A 21,034-nucleotide genomic window follows, 5' to 3' on the forward strand; every position below is an offset into this window, starting at 1 on the left:
AGGTCGCTCTTAAGTTAGTGAGTTTTTGCACTTTCTCTTTTTCTCCTTCCTCTTATCTAGGAGCACGTGTAGAGGCTGACTCTTACATGAGCGGACATATAGAGGCTGATTCTTACATGACAGCTCACTTCCTCCCTTTTTACTTGTCTCGCTGCTCCACATAGGCAAAAGGGCCATGCAAAGAGACAAGAACCAATTGTTGGCACCAAACCAATCAGACTATTACTCTTGTTCCTTTAGAAGAAAAATCGCATGGAGAAAAGCAATCACCGAACATTTTGCAGCTATACAAGCAAGGGAGTACTGCTCACACCTTGACTTGTTGCAACCATCCATCTTTACATGCCAAGGAAATTTTGCATTTTTGTTCTCCAAGCACTTACCATTCTTTTATAAAATGAAAAAAAAAACTCATCACAAGCTGTTGCTGTTGCTGTATACCAGTGTATATGTGTGTCAGCCGGCTATGAACACCAGGCTTTGCCTGACGGCTGCAGAGGAGCAGATCAATGAGCCGAAAATGCCGGTGAGCGCGTAGGCGATGGCGCAGAAAGGGAGCGCCTCAGGCTCCTTGGCCGACAGCGCCGCGGTTCCCAACCCATGAGCACTGCACCCACCATCAAATTTAGCATGCTTTCAGAATGAACGCAGGGACAGGATCCCAGAGTTTCATCAAGTTTACCTGGAAGCTGTTCCGATCCCTCTGGCGATGGGGTCGTTGAGGCCAAGCTTATCCATGGCCGCTTGCACAAAGTTGGCGCCAATCAGGCCCGTCAGAACAACCACGGCGGCCGTCAGCGAAGTGTTTGCACCTGCATCATCGACGCACAAAGCACATCAGTTAGCTAGTTATATCACCACATTCCAAATTCAGTAGCTACACAGAAGAGAATGCAAGGGGGTTTGATTTAATTACCTTCGAAGAAAGAGACTATGCTCAGAGCCAACGCCACGGTTATACACCTTGGCAATATCGAGATGGTCAATGTTGGCTCCAACCCAATCAGGCGTCCTAGGATGGCTGTCGAGTACAGGGAGAATGTCGACGCAATCGCGATCGACGTGAAAATTTCTGCCGCGTGCCTCTTCACAAGCTGAATTCGACAGCGACACGAGTTATCAGGATTCGATACAGAGCAACCGTAACAGTGTTCCAAGATTTTTCGCAAAAAATAATGTAAAAAAAGTGCAGTTTTGCTAGAACTCATCTAGATGAGATTTAGTTTGGTCTCATTCACCTTTTATAGCCATTGGATGTGATGCTATAAGATGCGTGTGTGCTGACGTGGGTTATATCCGTTCTTGTTTTTCAGATGAATGAGACCAAATTACGTCTCATCTAGATGAGTTCTAGCTACTCCCAAAAAAGTGTTGCAAGATAACAATGGGAATTACACATACCTTTCTCTGCTTGAACATTGAGAAGGCAAATGATAAGATGACAGACCCAAGAAAGCCCATCAGGACGTCACCAGCTCCAGGATTTGATGGCACCTTTGTCAGGTAATCACCTACAAAACCAACCAACCACTTGTGTTAGAGCAGAGCAGAGTATATATGGTCGCAATTACAAGGCAACTGTTGTGAAACTACAGATAAATTCAGAATTTGATTGCAGGGAAGTTTAGCTTAAAACCTAGCGCAGCATCGATTCCGGACCCGGAGAGGTACCCGTATGCGACCGCCGACAAATTCGCGGAAAGCGCGCAGCAGATGATCGGGTGTAACAATTTCTTGATACCAGGCGGTAACCTGAAAAAATAGCATATCATACATGCTGTAGTCAGGCAAATGCAAATGAAGTGGTAGTAGTAATACTAAACCCTGTACATAGTACTGTATAGTCTGTATTGGTATCTTCTTAACTGTAAGTGTATAGGAGTGTAATATGTTACGTAGTAGAAAGACATAGTGATGAATTACCCAGAACCAACCATGTATCCCAGTACAGTGGAAGCGAGCATGAACGGGAGGCACGTCCTGGCCGTGGTGCCAAGCGCCGTGGGGTTCACGAACGCCGTGGCGAAGGAGGCGACGAAGACGGCGCCCCACGCCCAGAACTCCAACGTCGCGAAGGTGGACGGCTTGCCCATCGGCTCGGCCGCGATGAGCTCCGTCTTGACGATCTTCCTCACGGTGAGCGCCGTGTACCCCGCCACCGCGAGCGAGGCGAACCAGCCACCGACTGCCGGCGACACACGAAAAGGAAAAATGCAGCAACGACAGCGTCAGTGAAGGTAAAAAATCTTGTGGCAGGACTGAGTGGCAATGGCATGCTAGGTGGTGGTAGAGTACATGTGATGAGGCAGATCTTGAGGCCGGAGGCGGCCGGGACGTCCCTGACGGCGAGGGGCAGGACGACGAGGGAGGGGACGTAGAAGAGCGGCAGCCAGCGCTGGATGAAGAGCGTGGCGGGCTCGAAGAAGTCCATGAAGGCCTTGGCCAGCGCCGGCGCGACGGTGTCGAGGACGAGGAGCACGGAGAAGATGCAGAACATGCCGAAGAGGGCGCTGGGGAACTTGATGGACGCCGCCACGAACGCCTGCTTCAGGTACTTGTCCGTGGCCAGCACGATGCCCAGCGACACCGCCAGGTGCGCGATGCCAACAACCTATACATACATACATACGAGTGCAGAGGATAAGAATATACTGTGTACCATCTGTCGTCGACGATTGTTTGATTCTCTATCAAGAGAACGAGCACTGACGCTGGGCAGGCCTCCGGTGGCGGCGGCGTCTCCGGAGCCGGCGGTGGAGTTGGGGGCGATGAGGCGGTGGCGAAGGGCGGCATTGTTGGGAGCCAATGCCATGAAAGCAGCGGCCGAGTCGGGGGCGCCTGGCGAGAGCGAGGCGCGAGGGGAGGAGCTGCAGCAAGAATGGGGGAGGCTGCGTCGGCATCGGCATCGGCATCGTAGAGGCGTGAGCGAGCTGGGTTGGTGCGACGTCGGCGACGTGGCGCGGGGGAGAGCCGTGGCCGGGCGCGCGGTCGACAGGGGGAGCGGGTGGTGGGAGCGCAAAGCGGAGATCCCCATCATCGCGGCCATGAACGACCGGCCGGCCAGTGGAGTGGAGCAGAAGCAGAAACGGAGACGGAAGCAGCAGGGCTGGCTGCCACTGATGCGAACCTGAAAGACTTTTCGGTGTTGTGTTCGATGCAGGCGTATGTGGCCAGGAGTCGGAGGCCAGGATGTATCCGGATTGGGATCCTTGGGTTGCCATTCAGCAGGGCACCCAGCAGGCCAGCACACATCACAGCTCCATGTGAAGCAGCTGTTCAACACCAACATTCTTTTCTTCCCTTTTTTTAAAAAAAAAAGAAAAGAAAAACAGCAGCATACTTGATGGGTTACAAAAATTTAAGCTATGGTCTTAATCTTGTGCTCCCTTTTTCTGATGGAGTAAGCCTTAAAATGGAGCAACTTCTTTTCTCTCATTACAAAAGATACAGCCTACAAAGATCAAGGTAACAAAACTCTCTCCACATAGTAGGTAAGCCGCTCGACACCAAACGTCCCTGCTATAGACATCATATCTGCGTACAAAACTGTGAAACCACACACACACACACATCCTCCAGCAACAAAAAAAGAACAGTAATAATAATACAAAGGATTTGCTCAGCTAACTCAACCACTTTACTCAGCACAAGCATCACATTCCATGACACAAGCACAGCTAAACAACTTCTCGCTTTCTCGGTGTTCGTTCACACCATCACAAAGACCTGGTCTGAAAGATCAGGCCGCCGCCACCGGCTGCCGCATGAGACCGCCGGCTATGCCTTTGCCGGCCTGCCTCCCCAACCTCTCCTGTATCCGGTCCTTGATGGCAGTCTCCTGAGTAATTATAACAATAGCGTCAGTATGTCTCTTTCTCCTGAATTTCATGTTCGATTTGACTACTCTGTTTGTAGATTTTAAGCAAAGTATACTATACCATGACGTGGCAGTGCTCCTCGAACTTCTCCAGGAAGCCAGCCACCCAGCGATCCGCGTTCGCCAGCCACTCTTCGTGGTTTATCCCAGCCGTCTTCGCCACCGTTTGCAACTATACAGCACATCAGAAGATCAGCACAACTAATAATCATCGGGCCTAAAAAACGTCTATTCTGCCATGTGGATGGAACGATTGGTCTGTAGATTGCCGGCAAGCATGATTTGAGCTGAGAAGGCGCATGGCTGATTACCTTTTCTTGTTGTGCCTTCACAGTCTCCCGCAGTTTATTTATCTTCATATTCACTTGCAGTTGTTTCTCCTGAAAACAAGACAACCAACACAAGTTATTACCTGGGCTGGGAGACCAAACGAATAACATCACAATATACCGAAAGACAAAAAATAAGCCATGTGCTAAGCTCTACTCGTCGCAAAAAAAGGTTGGTCGGTTAGGTGTCATCAGAAATGTGGCTGACCTTAACATAGCTCACGCCCATATCTTTCCTTGAGTAACCTCGTGCTAAATTCCTCATGACATACTGGTTGTAGTCCTTCACTATCCTCATTATAAGGTCCGATGTCGATACTCCATCAGTCCGTTTTGTTTCCTTGAATTTTCCAATCTTCTTGACCTGATAACACAATAGGAATAAGTAAGCAACGGCAAAGATAACGCCGTCGATCCACATATATTAGTTGTGGAGATGCAAACTTACAAACTCATAGACGTCATTTGCAGCACCGCTTGTATCGGCATAACTGCAATGAGTATGTTTATAGTTAGTGGAGCTGATTAGAGGGGGAAAAGTGAGGATTTGGTATAGCTCTTGAGCGGGTATGACTTACGGCAAAGCATCATGTGCGACATAGTCAATCTGATGCTTCTCAATGAATTCTGGCGTGAGAACCCAGGGAGCATCGGGAATGACCTCATCAACCCACCTAAAGCAGCAGATAAATAGTTAGACGATCGGCAGAGCAGAAAATACCATTTTTTTAATCAAATATCATAAAGGACCAGGCATACTTGATTCTTAAATAAACATGGCATATGCTTAGAACAGGGGGGAATGTCAAATGGGTCAACCCAAGTATCTATATAAGCGTGGTGTTGCAATGAATCACATATCATCCAGTTCTCCTGGTGATCAAAAGAATAACAGGACAGGATGGCTCCAATGCACAAATGGAGGCAACCGGTGGTAGTATTTGACAATCGAAAGCGATGTGTAACTGGCATACTATACTGGTGATGCGTGTCTGCATCTCGTAATAATAACTGAACGAAGAAATGCGGTGCGATGTATACTGATTAAAGAGGTGGAAAATGAGGAAGGGTTGGTGGTTGTTACGCACTTGCAGTGGCGCAGGGACTCGTATCGCTCCTCCTGGTTCATGACGGTCTTGCCCTTGTAGCGCCGCGTGAGGTCGTCGTTGCAGCATCCCACCAGCAGGTACGTGTTGGGGAACCTGCAGCCAAGTACAGATCGAAATGAGCATCGATTTGAGGCGGTTGGACCGAGATTCAGACGTCGCCTTGGAACGAGGCGACAAACGCGGCCCCAGATCCAACAAATTCAACCGCCAGACGGGCCTAGATCTACATGTACGTAGAAAACAGACGAAGAAGGAACACGCAAGAACGTACAGCAGCTTGGCCTGCTCGAGGGCGCGGGCGTGGCCGAAGTGGAAGAGGTCGAAGATGCCGTCGGCGTAGACGCGGACGGGGCGGCCGTCGTCGCTCCCCGCGGCGCTGGCGTTGGCGCTGGCGGTGGTCGCCTCCTCCTTCTTGTTGCCGCTGCTGCTGTTGGTGTGGAGCATGCGCTTCTTGGAATTGGAGACGCGCGCCATCGCTGGTCGCTCGTCGCTCCGGGTGGTGATTGAGGGTGACGACGAGAGGAGGAAGCGGCGCTAAATAGGCGGAGGGACGGACGGGCTTTTCTTTCTGACTTTCTCTCCGCCTCGATGATCAGACTCGTGGGCAAACAAGTCTGGGCCCGCCCGCCAAATCCGTCTGGTTAAGCAGACGGATCCGTCCTGGGTACGGATAATATACCCGCACCTAATCCTGTGGACGCGTAGTACTGCCATCACGCGGCTGCCCATGTTTTTTCATCGCCCTTCGGCGCGCCTTCACGTTTATGTTTTGTATGATGATGTTCCATCATTTCACTTTGCACATGTAAAAAATGATCCTAACGATGACGACGGTCCTCCGTTTAAGTTAAGATTTTCCTCGCCGGTTTACTCAACTGATGATAAATTACAACAATATATACCATATTTAACCGCCATGGTCGAAGATGAATAAATTGGAACTTTCTCACGTAAAAAAAAAGAATGACACGTTTTAATATTTTCTCTAAACTAGGAGGGAAACTGTCGATGAAGACACGTCGAGGTTTGTGTATGGATGTTTTATACGTGGCAAAAGGCACATAAGCGGAGAGGTTGTCCCTATGTCTGACTTTACGTGGAAGTCCAGGGCGCCGTTGCAGTGCAAGTTCTTCACCTGGCTGGCATTAAGAAATAGGTGTTGGACGTCCGACCGACTCGCTTGACGGGGGTTGCCGCGTCAAGATTCATGCCCATTTTGTGCTTAACGCAGTGAAACAACAAGGGTTAATTTGACAAATGTCACTCCAAATCTGGCGATTCCGAGAAATGCCACTGCAATTTTCAAACTTTGAAAAATGCCATTTTTCATGCCATTTTCAGTGGCATCTTTCGAAGTCTGCAGTGACGTTTTTCAAAGTTTGCAAAAATTGCAGTGGCATTTTTCAAAGTTTGAAAATTGCTGCGGCATTTTTATGAATCGCCATAATTGGAGTGGCATTTATCTAATTAACCCAAACAATAAACCACATCCTTTTGGATTGCGTATTTGCGAGCGAGGTCTGGGCGATTGTGTGCACAGCATTCCGCAAGCCTGGATGGGCACCCAGGAGTAATGATCAGCTAAACGTTTGGTGCACGGACAAGAGTGGAGGTGAGCATCACATCAAGGACATTCACGTGATTCTAGTTCTCACCATGTGGTCATTATGAAAGCACCACAACTCTATAGTTTTCGACGGAGTAACACCATCACGACGCCTTGCCATCAACTACATCGAGAGGGGAGGAAAGAGTTAGAGTCAGAACGAACTCTTTCTAAGGCGACGTCGACAACTTCATAGGCTACTTAGGCGGGTGGGTACTTGGGAGAGGGTAGGCTAGTGCACTAGTGGCAGAGGTGGAGCCGTGTTCTGCATGTAGCATCTAAGCTGTAAGGTGGAGGGGTTCTCTCCCCAAACTCTCTTCTTTAATATATGATACACACACTCATGCGTATTGGAGAAAGCAGCTTACTGATCTAGCTCGACTTGACTTGAATCTATGAATGCACCAAGAACGCTCACCTGCTTTGTTGGTCTGTTCTTCAGAGTTGGCCAAATCGACTTTGTGAACTAGGTCAACTTCATGTAAGCCTTAGATCTCACCACTACTTTCGTAACCCTCATCTCTATCATTGTTGTCCACATTGTTGCTTTAGATTTGATGGTGAACAAGAGCAACCGCCCACCACATTTGTGGGGATCCAGCTCCCACGGATACATGTGGTAACTCGTTAGATGGCCGCCACGCGGCATCATTTAAAGCCGACATGCCTGCAAACCCCGGCTATAAAAGCCCAACGCCGAGTCATTCCCCCCTACCCCTAGTCGTTGCTCCAGCTCAATCTCTCCTAGCCCCTCGGCGCGACAATGCCGTCCTGGCAGAATGCCGAGTACTGGCTCAACATCCTAGCGGACGCGAACCTACCATCGTAAACCCCACGCTTCGTCGTTGCGAACTCTCCCCACGACGCATAGAGTCGCTACATCCTCTTCCCGTCGTGGTTTGCATGGCACTGGCAGCTCCTCGTGACAGGAGCCGAAGGGGGAGGGGATCTAGCGGCTCGCGTGATGCTGGTGACTCCCGCCGCTGCTTGAGGCATGAGTCTAATGCTTTGTGTGTCATCATCCCCGTCAACGACGATGATGAGAAGGAGGTTGTCACCCCCGCTAATCTTGTCATCATGTTCGTCATCGTAGCCTAGCTCGAGCCCGAGCCCGAGTAACCAATCGAATAGCTACATTGCATATTTTGAAAATACCGTTTGACGATACTTCAAGTTACAAAATATACGTGATACGACAAAGTTTGACCACTTGTATAGTTGTTAATTAAGTTGTTGTGTTTATTCACCGTTTGGTTAGGATTAAATGTCGCCTAAATTGCCCCTAGAAATTCGAAGCAAATGAAATTATAGAGGCTGTAGTTTGGCGATTATGTGGTTGCGCATAGTCCCTTCAGCTTTTAAAACATCATGAAACACTCTCCATATGAGGGATGACCGATTCGGGTTTTGGCAACTTTGCTAGAATTGCTCTAGGCCAGCGATGTGCCCATAACCCTCTGCCATACACATGGAGTGCCCAAAGTAATGGATCGACGTGTCCATCCTTGTTAGCTTAAGAAACATCCAATTGCTACGTCGTGGCTATTCATATCTTCAAATGAGTAATTGCTTGCCACTTGTGTCATTTTCAGACCCACAAAGTGAAATTTACTGTTTACATATTCACGTTCTCTCCAGAAGATATGAAGAACCGATCGGCACAGATGCCTGCCTAATTAAGCAGGCAAGGTGTATGGATACACGCAGTTCGTTGGTTGGTTGGCATTGAATTAATTAGCTGAAGATGTCAATCTACTAATCCAAAACAAATGCATCACAATGCCAGCAGCACATTCCATCCAATGGCCGCATATTCCCTCTTCCAGAGTTTTCATTAAACTATGAAACTACTCGAGTTCCATTTTAGCAGCTCCACGTTGCTGTCTCCAGAAGAACCACACATCCATCACAAGAATCAATCAACCCCCTAAAAAACAAGAACCAATTGAGATATGAAAAAAAAAACTCCTATGACTAAATCGACCTCTTTCGCAACACGGCTTTCAACAAGGAATAAACGCCCTTGAGCCACCGTCGACATGTCCGACCGAAGAAGGTCTAGACAAGGATTTTCATCCTGTTTGCTGATACTAGCCAATGAAGACCAGTAGACGACACCTTCAACAAGGTAATAATACGAAATGGTGTTCCAATCAACAGTCTTTCCTGACGAATCTATCTATAGACTATAATAGCACACAGACATGTATTCCAGTGACGGACTCAGACACATCCTATGGGAGCATGGTATGGTACTGCTAGTATGCAATCACGAGCAATCCCAATCCCTGGTGAACCAATCCCAATCGCACACCAAAAACATCCAGCAGCTAACACATGTATTTCATCCATTTCGATGGAAGCTGCTCGACTCCGTTTACAGCCTTGCACTGGGTTTGGTGTGATCTGAACGGGAAGCAGCAGCATCAATGCGCAGAGAGTCTTTGAGAAGCCTTCTCAGAACCTTGCCAGCAGCTGACTTGGGTATTGCCTCCACGAATATCACCTTGCGAACTTTCTTGTACGGGGACACCTGCACCCACCATCATCAGATCAATTCGCATCTTCAGCAAAAGAAAAGAGAATTTTTTTACTTTCTACAGAATTGCAAGTGATTAAATTTTCGGTGTAATGAACCCCTAGTCTATCTCACTACTTGGACATGGTCAAGAAGCAGCAACAAATTCTGGCCGCAATCTTTTCTTGGACGTCTCTCTTCCTGCCAGACAAGGTCTCACAGGAACAGCCGAGCTCCTGTATTTTGTCCAGCGCCGCGCATCACTCTTGAATGGATCATGGGTTCGATTGGTGAGTCAACAAAGAGAGGGGAGGAGTGCATGCCAGCCTGACCTAGCATACGCCACTAGCTCTGGAGTATAGAATGGCGTGCGTGCCAAACAACCTGACCTCATGTTAGTGAGTATGCGTTTCCGTCCGTACAGCGAGTCAGGACAGGTGGGGAGCATGCACAGCAATCACTCATGGTCATGGAAACTGTCTTGACAACCACTGATATCTCAGGATTGCTTAGAATGTTTGTCATGTTCGATTGGACTTGAAATTTTATGATTAAAACTAAAAGGATGCATCATACTACTGTTATGACACGTCGGTTTCAAGGAAGGAAGCAGAAGAGTGGTGCTGTGCTGTGCTGTGCAATGTAGTAGCGTCTTTTTACCTGCTTGGCCACATACTCCATCACTTGCACACAGGTCAGATGGCTTCCAGATCTCCTCACCACGAAAGCTACTGGTATCTCTCCAGCTTCTTCATCTTCAGCACTACGTGCAAGTCGAGAAAAGCGAAAGAATAAAAGTTCAATTCCATGCTGACAAATAAGTTCAACCAACGTAATATTATCTAACGGTTTTCGAACTTACGATGTCACAGCAACATCAACAATTTCAGGGTGCTGGACCAAAACTGCTTCAAGGTCAGCTGGAGCTATCTGATGTTCAGAATGATAATTTGTTATAACCCATTAACTTCTTGCGCAATTTGTTACTATAAACAAGAGCAAGGTCGGTGTATTATACTGCCTGCTACATGAAGGCATACCTGAAATCCTTTGTACTTGATAGTGTCTTTCAAACGGCCCACTATGTATAAGTAACCATCTGAATCAAAGTAAGCAAGGTCACCAGTCTGCAACCAGCCATCGTTTCTCGTGCATGTGTCCTCATCATTCAAGTAACCTGTGAAAAAAGAAAATTCCGACAACCCAAATATAAATGAGGAAAAATGGCATGGATTATAGCTCAAGTAATTCAGGGGGCGTTAGCCTCGGCCCAGATAATGCTAAAGACTAGACCTGAGAACCGATTCTATTTACCTTTCTAAAGAGAAAAATAATCACATAGCAGTAAAGGCAGTACAAATTAATTCTTTTGTACTGGCACAGTTGGATATTTAAGCACTACAATGATAAGAAGTACCCATATCATAGACACAAGGGAATTATATATAAATAACAATTAAGAGGAGGATGAAATCATGTGTAAGTAAAAAAAAATGATCTTATTATCTAAGGGAGCTAAAAAAGAATAGCAGAAAATGCAGAGACAATGCATATGTAGTCTTTATAAGGTCTTCATGGCAGGTCCGGTTAGCAATCTCAAACCCTGATATTGATATATGCAATCATATTAACCAGCTCAGCACTGAGTTAAGTAAAGGCCAGCCACATATTGTTAAAGGCTAGACCTGAGAGCTGATTCTGTTTACCTTTCTAAAAGGAAAAATAATCACATAGCAGAGTAAAGGTAGTACTCCCTCCGTTCCAAATTACTTGTCTTCGATTTGTCTAGATACGGATGTATCTAGCACTAAAATGAGTCTAGATACATCCGTATCTAGACAAATCTAAGACAAGTAATTCAGAACGGAGGGAGTATAAATCAAATTTTTTTGTCGCATAATCAGATACTTGCACTAGAATGATAAGAAGTACCTATATCATAGACACAAGGGAATTGTATAAAATAACCATTAAGAGGACGAAGAAATCATGTTAAGCACAAAGAATGATCATATTTATTTTCTAAGTGAGCTGAAAAAGAATGGCAGAAAATGCAGAGACAATGCATATGCCAAGTCTTCATAGGGTCTTCAATAACCACCTCAGCACTGAGTTAAGTAAAGGCCAGTCAATTTATTTTTAAAGTGATCTTTTTAACTAGACATCGGTTTGCATCAGACTACAAATACCAAAATTCAAGGTGTGTGTTTTCGTTGCAGTGGCTGAGTTGGGCTCATGAAATGTTACCTTTCATTATAGCTGGCCCATGGAGCCATAACTCCCCACAAGAGCCAGGAGGTAAACATAAGCCAGTTTCCAGATCAACAATTTTGGCATGCATGTTTGGGGCTAAAAGACCTACAGATGCATACTTCTTGTGCTTCGAGGTATTGAAACCACGAGTTCCCACAGCAGTAGATTCTGTCATGCCATAGCCCTGTTCAAAGTGTAAACATTTACTCAGAATATTACAAGCAGTTGGAACTGGAGCAGTATATTTCAGTGATTACATTGCAACTATTTACTCAAAATATTGCAAGCAATTGGAATGGGTAATTTCGAATCACACGACTAACTTTCAGTTCTCCAATTGCATAAAAAATAGCAGTTTACTCTGAATGCATACAACTGGAACTGGAACTGCAGTAATAGTTTCACAGTTTGATTGCAGAAGTATTAATTGTATACAAATTTTGCTTTAAACTTGTTAATCCCTACTTTGTCACCCCATCTAAAATATGCACATACATGTCTATAATGTTTGCATAGTCAAATCAACTGCATCTCATATGCAGAAAATTGGTAGGCTGAACTTTAAGGTGATAAAACAAAAGGACCAGCATACATGAATGGATATACCTATGTAATAGACTAAGTACTATTCATCACATATCAGCGACAAGGCATATGATTAAATAGTACCACTAAATTATTTTAGGGCCCTCTTATCTGGCGAACGTCAGCTGGGAGGAGGTAACGATTGCGGACACTTTAACTGGCAATTTACGCAGTGGGGGGATCGCAATTTCTTCAGAAACATAACTTCTGGGAAAGAAGAAAAAAGTTCGCTGCAAAAAGGGGAGGATTTGCCATCTCCCACCACATAAACTTGTCATAAAAAAAGCTCGCATGTCACCCCTTCCAAGCTGACGTTCGCCACGTAACAATACCGTTATTCCTTTCCAGCCGACGTTCGTCACGTAACAATACCGTTATTTTATACTCAGAATACGGACACCTGGACTACAACAATTGTTTGCCTTCACCAACCTATGTTTCCCAGAATAGTACTCCCTCCGTAAATTAAGAGCGTTTACGGAGCGTTTACGGAGGGAGTACAAACAATTTAAATTTAGTAGGCTATATGTACCTGAATGAAATCGACGTGTGGGAAAGCCTTGATAAAGTCCTGAACAAGTTTGCCGCTGAGTGGAGCTGCACCGCTGGAGACCTGCACCAAGGAGTCCAATGACGAGGCGCCCGTGGCCTTGGCCCTCAGCAGCGCCGCCATGATGGGCGGCACGAGCGGCAAGTGCGTGACCTTATACCTGTGGACGGCCCTGACGGCCTCGCCGACGTCGAACCTCCTCATGACCACCACGGTGGAGCCGAGCGAGAGGAGGCCCGCGGCGAAGAGGGAGAGGCCGTAGACGTGGAACATGGGCAGCGCGGCCAGGTAGACATTGTCACAAGCAGGTCGCGCGTACTGCGACGCCTCGAAGCGCACGAAGAGCTCGACCATGGCTATGAGGTTGCGGTGCGTGAGCACGACGCCCTTGCTCCGTCCGCTGGTCCCCGAGGAGTAGAGGACGGCGGCGGCGTCGTCCTGGCCAACCTCCGCCGATGGGAGGTCGTCGGCGTCAGAATCGAGCAGCGCGCGGAAGGGCGCGAACTCGTGGCCCGCCGAGGGCGTGGGATGGAACGTCTCCGGCACGAGGACGACCGGGGCGGCGGAGGGCGGGAGCTTGGCGGCGTTGTCGGGCGACGCGAGCACGAGGGACGGGGCGGTGTCCCGCAGGCGGTCGGCGATCTCGGCGCGGGAGCTGGAGGGGTTCATGGTGGTGGCGACGCCGCCGGCGCCGAGGACGGCGAGGAAGGCGACGGGGAAGGCGAGGGAGTTGGGGAGGACGAGGAGCACGAAGGCGCCGGCGCGGATGTCGTGGGCTCCGCGGAGGCCGCGCGCGAGGGAGGATACGAGGCGGCGGAAGTCGGCGCGGGAGAGGGAGGCGGCGGTGGCGGCGTCGAGGAGGCACGGCGGGGAATGCGGCGGCGGCGGGCCGAGCGGGAGGCGGGAGAAGATGTGCGGGACGAGGGAGAGGCCCGGGTCGGCGGGGAGCGGCACCGGCGGGTGGGCGCTGGCGTAGAGGCCGGCGGCGGCGGAGTAGAAGGCGGCGGCGCTGGGGTCCTGCGCGGCGTGCTGCATTGCTGCTGCTGCTGCTGATCTCGCTGTGCTACTACTGAAGTTAAGATCCAATCGTCTTTGCTTTCGGGAGGCGGTTGATATAGCCGCTGAAGCAGCGGATTCGCATGACCCTCCGTTGATCCGCCGGTGGATGCCCGCCGTCGGTTGCCCTGTCCGTCCCGACTCCCGAGCCTTCACGTTTTGCCTCATGCGGTTCGGCTTTGCTTGATTGGCTCATGCAAACAGAAACTGCCGTCTATCTCATCAGCAGAAGCACGTTTTGGCCAACCTTTTTTTTTATAGAAAAAACACTATAGTAAACTGTGGATGCTCGTGGCTTGACAGGCGTGCACTGAATAGCTTTACATGTTTGGACAAATCCGGAAAGAAAATGCTACTGCCTCGGATGCCATGTTGAACCACGTCTCGTCCTAAAAGGCGTGTCACCCATGTGTGCCTTGATCACGTCACCTGCACTGAGCTCACCCTTTGCATATATACACCGCCTCTGCTTCAAACATTGGCTCACATTGTCTCTATGGGAAGTTTGTTGGGGTAACGCCCTTCCCCTCCCTCGTTGGCGACGAGGAGGGCGACCCCAGATCCCGCCGCCGGTCTCCCCCTTCCTCCCCTCGCCACCGCCAGGGGGCGCGGCTAGGCAAAGCCCGTTCGATGGCGACAGGGGGAGGAGGGGCTTGCGTCCTCGCGCGTGTGTGGGCTTTCGTGGGCTGGTCTCTCCACGGTCAAGCACGGCGCTGGTGTTGGGTATCATGGTGTGGCGGTGCTTGCGTGTGACGGTGCCCTGCGGCGGTGGCGGTGGACCGAGGAGCCTGCAGTGCAGCGTGGGTTGCGGCAGCAAGGGCCGATGGCTGTGGCTCTGCCTCCCAGCGATGGTGGCTGTCTGTTGGGAAATGCAGCAGAAAACAAAAAAAAAATCACCCTCGGCCATTCAAGAATAATATGAAGATGCATTAAGCGGTTTGATGTGCAACATTGAGTTGCCCTAATTCCAAAAGATGTTTGGCAGTTAGGTACTTAGGTTCTTTCGGATTAATGGGAGTTGCCGTAAGTATCGCCATCCAACGCCGATTCGCATTAGTACTCAAGGTAATTGATTTCTCCATTTACAGAAGGAAAATCAATCAACTCATAAGATTATCATCACACGACTACATATTGGCATGTACATCAATCATCATCAGCATCATCTGGACTGGACTAGAGGGGCAATCATTTTCACTAAAATGCCAGGCAAAAGGTCAAGTCAGGGAGTGGTAAATTCGCAGCATCAATGCTCGACTCCAGGGTGGTAGACAAAGTGTGGCGGCGACTGCTCACTCCTCATGTGAGTTTCCTCGTGCTGGTACTCATACTGGTGCTGGTACTGGTACTGGTACTGGCTGCTGGTCCTCTCCTCGTGGTGGCAATGCGTCTGTGCGCTCGTCTCCTCCTCATACTGTGAGTGTGAGCTTCTCACATGCTGCTGCTGCTGCTGATGCTCCGATTTGTCGATTCTCACCTCTATGGTGGCCTCCTCTTTCTGATCCTCCTGCTCAAACATTTGGAAGATGGGGTGCAGGTATGCATTTGCCAGGTAGGTCTTGAGGTTCAGGCTCGGCTCCGACGCGTGCTCCATCCTGTCCTTCTCCATCGCTTCCTGAGGTTCAGAAATGCAAACAACATCTCAGGTTCTGCAAACGATTTTCGAAGCAAAATTACCAATGAAAGAAAATAGCGTGCCAAGGTAAAATAATGCAACCTTAAAATCCGCTACAGTGACCCTATATCACACTATAGCGAACGACTGTACACTGATTTCATTTAGCAAGACAATGCTCACAACGTTGTAGCGTGCTATTAGCGGTGCTATAGCGCGCTATTCTTTCATTGAAAATTATACATGATACAGAGGTGACGCACTGACCTCTAGAGGGTACTTGCGGAACGCGGGTTCGAACCGACTCTTGCAGTACTTGTGGAACCATATTGTCAGCAACGGCAGGAAGATGAGCAGCGGAGTGGAGTAGGCGGCTTTCATCGTGCTCATCAGCCCGAAGAGGGTCACATGAGAGATGAGCAGGCTCGCTATGATGCGCGAATGGACCTGAGGCCAGAACGCCGCCGCGCTTTCGTACTCCTGATTGTACACATTGATGATCTGAAAACCAAGAGTGAAGGTAGGTCAGCGCACTGGCTCTGACGCAGCAAATGGATAGAGGTCAAAGCAGTATTCATCAACTCACCTGATGCCTGTAGACAAGGTAAGCGAAGGCGAAGAAGACGATTATGAAAGGGAGGAGAATGGGGGTGACCACCGCGTACACGAGCCCAAGGAGGAAGTACAACTGCAGGGATGGAAGGTTTTCTCCAAGAGAGATGCTGCGTGGGTCCATCGCCCTCTCCCTGTCCCGCTCGGTTTTCACGATGAACATGTTCTTCAGATGGTAGATGACCAGTGGCTTCACCCGAAGAATCTCGTTGGCGATGCCGGCCCAGCCATCGACCATTATGTATGTCATGAAGAATGTTGCTTTCATTGGTACGGCCACTCCAATGGTCCTTGGTATTCTGTTAAGAGATTAAAGGAAACGCGGATTGTTACCGTACATCCAACATTTTTCATTTTTCATATGTACATTTTGAGAATGAGTGCTAGTACATTCTAGTCATATGACGCGGCAGCACAATGATTAATGGAGACATTTTTTTTCGAAAAGGGGATAATTAATAAAATGAAGACATGGGAAAATAAGTTTTGGTTCATGTATGTAATATGTTAGCAGAAGAATATTTGAAGAAACTCACTGTGAAGGAGGATCGTGAAAAAAAGAATCTAGCTGCTCAAAAGCTGTGCCAGCAATTATGCTTCCAAGAAATACATTCACCAGCATGAAGTAGTAATATTTCGAAGCAGTTCTTCTTTCCAGAGATGACAAAGAGACATAGCCTTCAACTTTTGACATGATCATAAGAACCGTAGGGAGGATATAGAGAAAGAGCTTCAAAGCCAGACCGGGTAGGAAACCCTGTAGGAAGGACTTCACCACCTTTCTGCAAATTGAAAAAAAAGTCGTGTGAATGAATAGAAATAACGAGAAATCTCAAGAGGCATGATGCACAAAAAGAAAGAGAATCCTTACACTTCTATTACTGGCCTCAAGAAAGGCGCGACTCTTTCAATACCCTCGAGATTGGCAAGTGATTGCACAAATGCAATAGGTATCATGTAGAAGAACACCAAAGCAAAGACCGCGATTGATATGAGAAACTTGCGTATGCTCAGAGAGAAAAATGGAATAGCAAGATTCTGCCAGTAAACGTCACGTGGTTCAGGAGCCCAGTTAGTCAGCCATTGTGTGGGATTCTTTGACTGTTGTGTCTGTGCACATACAACAGCACCCCATCTTGAGTCAAATGTCACAAAAGAAACTGGCATAATGGCTTTTGGATCATTCAAAACTCTTTGACGCTCTGATGCAATCTGAAAATATTGACGTAAACGTAGCCTGTGTTAAAATCATAAACATATGTACATCTGATCTGCATAGGGTCTAGAAATTCAGCATGCACGGTAAAATGTTTCCCCCGAATCATAACGCCAACAAATTGTACACGTACCCTCTTATCAAGTTCGCTAATTCTAGCCCGGTGGTAGTCGATTTGATCCACTTGTCTACCATAGAAACCAAAGCATCCTGTCTGAAATACCATGAACAAGGCAAGCAGTTAAGTTTATATGCACATATCCAAAAATAACAAAAGCAATGATTGGAACATTACCCTTCCAGTTGGTCTTTTCTCAGGATGCCTTTCAAACTTTAGCTGGTAGTAATCCAGCCAGTTTTGAAGTCTCTCCTTTTGCTTTACAAGTTTAGCATACCGGTTTGCATTGTAAACAGCCTGAAATAAAAAATAAGGTCAAGTTCTATAATCAAAACACTAGCCAGCAACCGTTATTTGTGTGTGTGTGTGTGTAAAAATCAACTAGAATGAGGATAGTATACCTGCTGACCAAGATAGTGGTCTGGATGGTTCCTGCGGAAGAACTCGTCAACTGTCTCAGATGTCGAATGGCTTGACACACGAGGTATGTTTCTGACAATCACCTGGCATTGTTTTTATTGTTGTTATTAAATGCTACAGTAGGACAGCTCTCGACGCATAGCAAACTTTGTTGATGTACTTACAGTGAACTGATCAGCAGAACGTTTCTGAGAAGCTAAGAAATGCAATCTCATGAAGGCCACATTACTGTACTCTTTGTACAGCATAAAGCACGTCCAAAATGTGAACACATACGCCATTAGAAGATGAATAAAGAACCTGAAATGAAGTGGGATGTCAGGGGTCAACATTTTAGAGTACTGTTACAAATCAGAACATACAACCTAGAGCAACATAGAGTTTTAAAGAACAATGTTCTGACTTTGTGTTAGGATAAAAATGAACTGGCAAATTTAGAGTTCATAATGTACTGAAGATTACCTGTTGGAGCCCGGGCTAACATTTGATATGGACAGCTTATCAATATCACTGAACATAACATCTTTTCTCAGGTTCAGTAGGGTCCCTCCAGAGACATTGACCGGAATGAGAACCAGCAAGGCGACAACCATGACGGGCAGAAAAATCTTGAGGCTGCAAGTGAGACCAGAGGAAAAAAATAGTTAGTGTACAAAACACAGGGCTCAAACTGAACCTGTAAAATAGCCACACAAAAAAATACTACTAGTACTATATTGAAGACTTGAAGTGCATGAAACACAAAACAGTAGTCCCATCTCCTGCAACAGAGTTCCAAATCTTTTCCTTGACAAAAAGGGGGAAGGGAAAGGTGAAATTTCTCCAAAAGCACCGCCTGAGCAACCAAGGTCAACAGAATAATTTTTGCTTCTCGGTCGGATGGCCGTAAAGCATCGCTCACATGCGAGGATAAACGTGAAGGAGAAGTTTCGCCGGATCGAGAAACGCTTATACTTATTAGATGATGGAAATTAGTTTTATGCTCCATCTCTACAGTAGAAGGGACCAGCGAACCAGATTGTCTATCAATTTTCACTGTTGAAAACATGGCTGCATTCTGAAGAGGGAAAGCTTTGGAACGAAATTCCGTCCAAGGCGGCAAGGAAAGCATCTCCAGTTTGTTGTAAACGCCGGTGGTTGGTCCCGCCCTCCCCACATGCTGAATGATCGGTTGGAGCGACACGGAAAAGTTGCGTGTTGTTTAGTGGGGGAGCACCACCACTTATGATACGGGTCGGTGGCGGGGTATACTCGATTACACCAGGCAGGCTAAAGTACTAGTCTAAGGCCTCTTTTGGTTCATAGGATAGGATTATTATAGGAATAGGAATTTTGTAGGAAATGAGATGGCATGTATCTCAAATCCTATGAGTAGGAATAGGAAACGAGATGTCATTTGGTTGACACCAAAGGAATTTTTTCATTGAGTCTAGGCTCATTTTTATTTTCCTATGAAATGTGAAGGATAGGAACCAATCCTATGTAGGAATAGGAATCTATTCCTATGAACCAAAGGGCTCTAAAGGAAAAAATCCTATAAAAATCCTATCCTCTAAAATTCCTATGAAATTCCTCCAAACCAAAGGAGGCCTAAAGCTGGATAAGTCCGTGCCTTGGCTGAAAGAGCGCCCGTGATCGTGCAAAACAATCCAAGGATATCTGACGGGCGGACGGCGCCATTTTCAACGCACAACTGAATTGGATGGCAGCCGCGACGTGCCAGGATGACCTCTATCGCCAACGTTGTCACCGGACCCGGACACAAGCAACATTTCTCCGGATAATCACGCAACCCGTCACTCTGAGATCCAATCAGTTGTGGGTTGAACTGACAAGTCTAATTAGCAAGGATTAATATCAAAAGCATTAGGGTTAAAACTTGGGGATAAAAATTGTACAGTGTTTCGTTGGGGGAAAATGCTTGTTTGGGGTTTGGGGTGCGCAATCTCCGGAGCATGTGAGGATCACATGTTCCGTATGAGAGAACCGAACAAGCATTGTGCTGTGCAACGAAGGAAACAGCTAGCAGCAGCGAGAAGGCAAGGTATAGGCGTGCATTATTGACACGCAAACCAACAACTCATCCAGGCAGGCAGGCAGGGGCAGGCCATGGGTGCAAATTTGGCGAAAAGCGCTTGTAACATTAATGGCAATGGCGTAATCCGCTGCCACTAATTTGGCGAAAATGAAAAGACGAACCAAATGCGGCCGTTATACTACTATCTGGGGATCAGAGCTAATTTGCTGTCGAGGAATTGGGTTGACAAAATAGTAACCGATCGCACGACTCCCAAATTGCACAATTCTGTAGTAGTCGAGCAGAGCAGAGCAGTAGTGGTAGTGGGAGGATTTCCGGAAATTAAAAGGGAGTGAGTGGTGTGGCGTACCCGAGGGTGTAGATTCGGAGGTAGACGGCGGAGTCGAGGCCGGCGTGGTGTATGAGCTCGGTCTGGGTCATGCGGAGCGCGCCGGGGACCCAGCTGAGGAACTTGAAGTAGGTGCAGAGGTTGAGGTTGATGGCCCTGCGGGCGCCGCGGTGGTCGGCGGCGCGCTTGCCGGCGATGTAGAGCTTGGGGAAGTAGACGCGGTCGTTGATGGGCTGGATGCGGAGCACGGCGAAGAGCAGCAGGAAGACGAAGGCCCCCAGGATGTTGATGAAGGCCGACACCCCGAGGTCCTGCAGCGTCGCCATGGCTGGGGACTGGGTGGGTTGTCTGTGCCGCCGCCTAGCAGACTAGCAGTAGACGCGCCGGCGCATGCGCGGCAAGGAAGGGGAGAGAAGGCAGGCGGGCGGAAATTGAGGGCGCCGGGGCGGGGGTGGTGGCGTGATGGAAGGTGGAGTAAATGGAGGGAAGAGAGGAGGAGAACGGCAGGCAGTCGGGCCGGGTTCCTCGCTTGGAATTTTGTGGAGCCCACCGGGCACCGCCGCTCTATCTTGTCACGGATGCTACGTAGCGCTGTCTCTGCTTGGCGTCACAATGCGTTCTGGCCATGTACAGACGGCATGGATGAGTGAGGATGGTGTTGGTTTCTTCTTTCCAGTCCAGAGAGAAATTGGGTGCAAACTCGTGACGAACGACATGAACACTAGTACTCCCTTCGTTCCCAAATATAAGTCTTTCTAGAGTATTGGTTAACGGATGTGCCGGAAAGAAATTCACTCATGCGTG

The 21,034-nt window shown here is 48.0% G+C and overlaps 4 protein-coding genes across 4 annotated transcripts; all 4 read right to left on the bottom strand.

Annotated features, from left to right (window-relative positions):
- Positions 1-253: 253 nt before the first annotated feature.
- LOC123050760 (plastidal glycolate/glycerate translocator 1, chloroplastic) lies at positions 254-3,178 on the bottom strand. Its single transcript, XM_044473501.1, has 8 exons — positions 2,711-3,178; positions 2,296-2,611; positions 1,924-2,185; positions 1,637-1,752; positions 1,402-1,511; positions 917-1,094; positions 683-812; positions 254-607 (listed from the first exon to the last, which is right to left on the bottom strand). The coding sequence occupies exons 1-8, from the start codon at positions 3,044-3,046 to the stop codon at positions 457-459; spliced, it is 1,599 nt and encodes a 532-aa protein (XP_044329436.1). The 5' UTR covers positions 3,047-3,178; the 3' UTR covers positions 254-456.
- A 229-nt stretch (positions 3,179-3,407) lies between these two features.
- Positions 3,408-5,930, bottom strand: LOC123050771 (choline-phosphate cytidylyltransferase 2). Its single transcript, XM_044473510.1, has 8 exons — positions 5,587-5,930; positions 5,295-5,408; positions 4,785-4,880; positions 4,655-4,697; positions 4,415-4,570; positions 4,189-4,257; positions 3,939-4,049; positions 3,408-3,838 (listed from the first exon to the last, which is right to left on the bottom strand). The coding sequence occupies exons 1-8, from the start codon at positions 5,787-5,789 to the stop codon at positions 3,740-3,742; spliced, it is 891 nt and encodes a 296-aa protein (XP_044329445.1). The 5' UTR covers positions 5,790-5,930; the 3' UTR covers positions 3,408-3,739.
- Positions 5,931-8,849: 2,919 nt separating this feature from the next.
- On the bottom strand, positions 8,850-14,095 carry LOC123050793 (4-coumarate--CoA ligase-like 3). The gene is made up of 6 exons (XM_044473529.1): positions 12,810-14,095; positions 11,687-11,876; positions 10,480-10,616; positions 10,302-10,369; positions 10,100-10,202; positions 8,850-9,454 (listed from the first exon to the last, which is right to left on the bottom strand). Exons 1-6 carry the CDS (start codon positions 14,049-14,051, stop codon positions 9,299-9,301), a joined length of 1,896 nt encoding a protein of 631 aa, XP_044329464.1. The 5' UTR covers positions 14,052-14,095; the 3' UTR covers positions 8,850-9,298.
- An 841-nt stretch (positions 14,096-14,936) lies between these two features.
- LOC123050782 (CSC1-like protein At1g32090) lies at positions 14,937-20,813 on the bottom strand. Its single transcript, XM_044473519.1, has 11 exons — positions 20,252-20,813; positions 18,327-18,479; positions 18,029-18,164; positions 17,846-17,947; positions 17,622-17,741; positions 17,460-17,540; positions 16,982-17,322; positions 16,647-16,892; positions 16,085-16,409; positions 15,766-15,999; positions 14,937-15,498 (listed from the first exon to the last, which is right to left on the bottom strand). The coding sequence occupies exons 1-11, from the start codon at positions 20,554-20,556 to the stop codon at positions 15,130-15,132; spliced, it is 2,412 nt and encodes an 803-aa protein (XP_044329454.1). The 5' UTR covers positions 20,557-20,813; the 3' UTR covers positions 14,937-15,129.
- Positions 20,814-21,034: the final 221 nt, after the last annotated feature.

Source organism: Triticum aestivum, chromosome 1A (genome assembly GCF_018294505.1).
Source record: "Triticum aestivum cultivar Chinese Spring chromosome 1A, IWGSC CS RefSeq v2.1, whole genome shotgun sequence".
NCBI classification, from domain to species: domain Eukaryota; kingdom Viridiplantae; phylum Streptophyta; class Magnoliopsida; order Poales; family Poaceae; genus Triticum; species Triticum aestivum.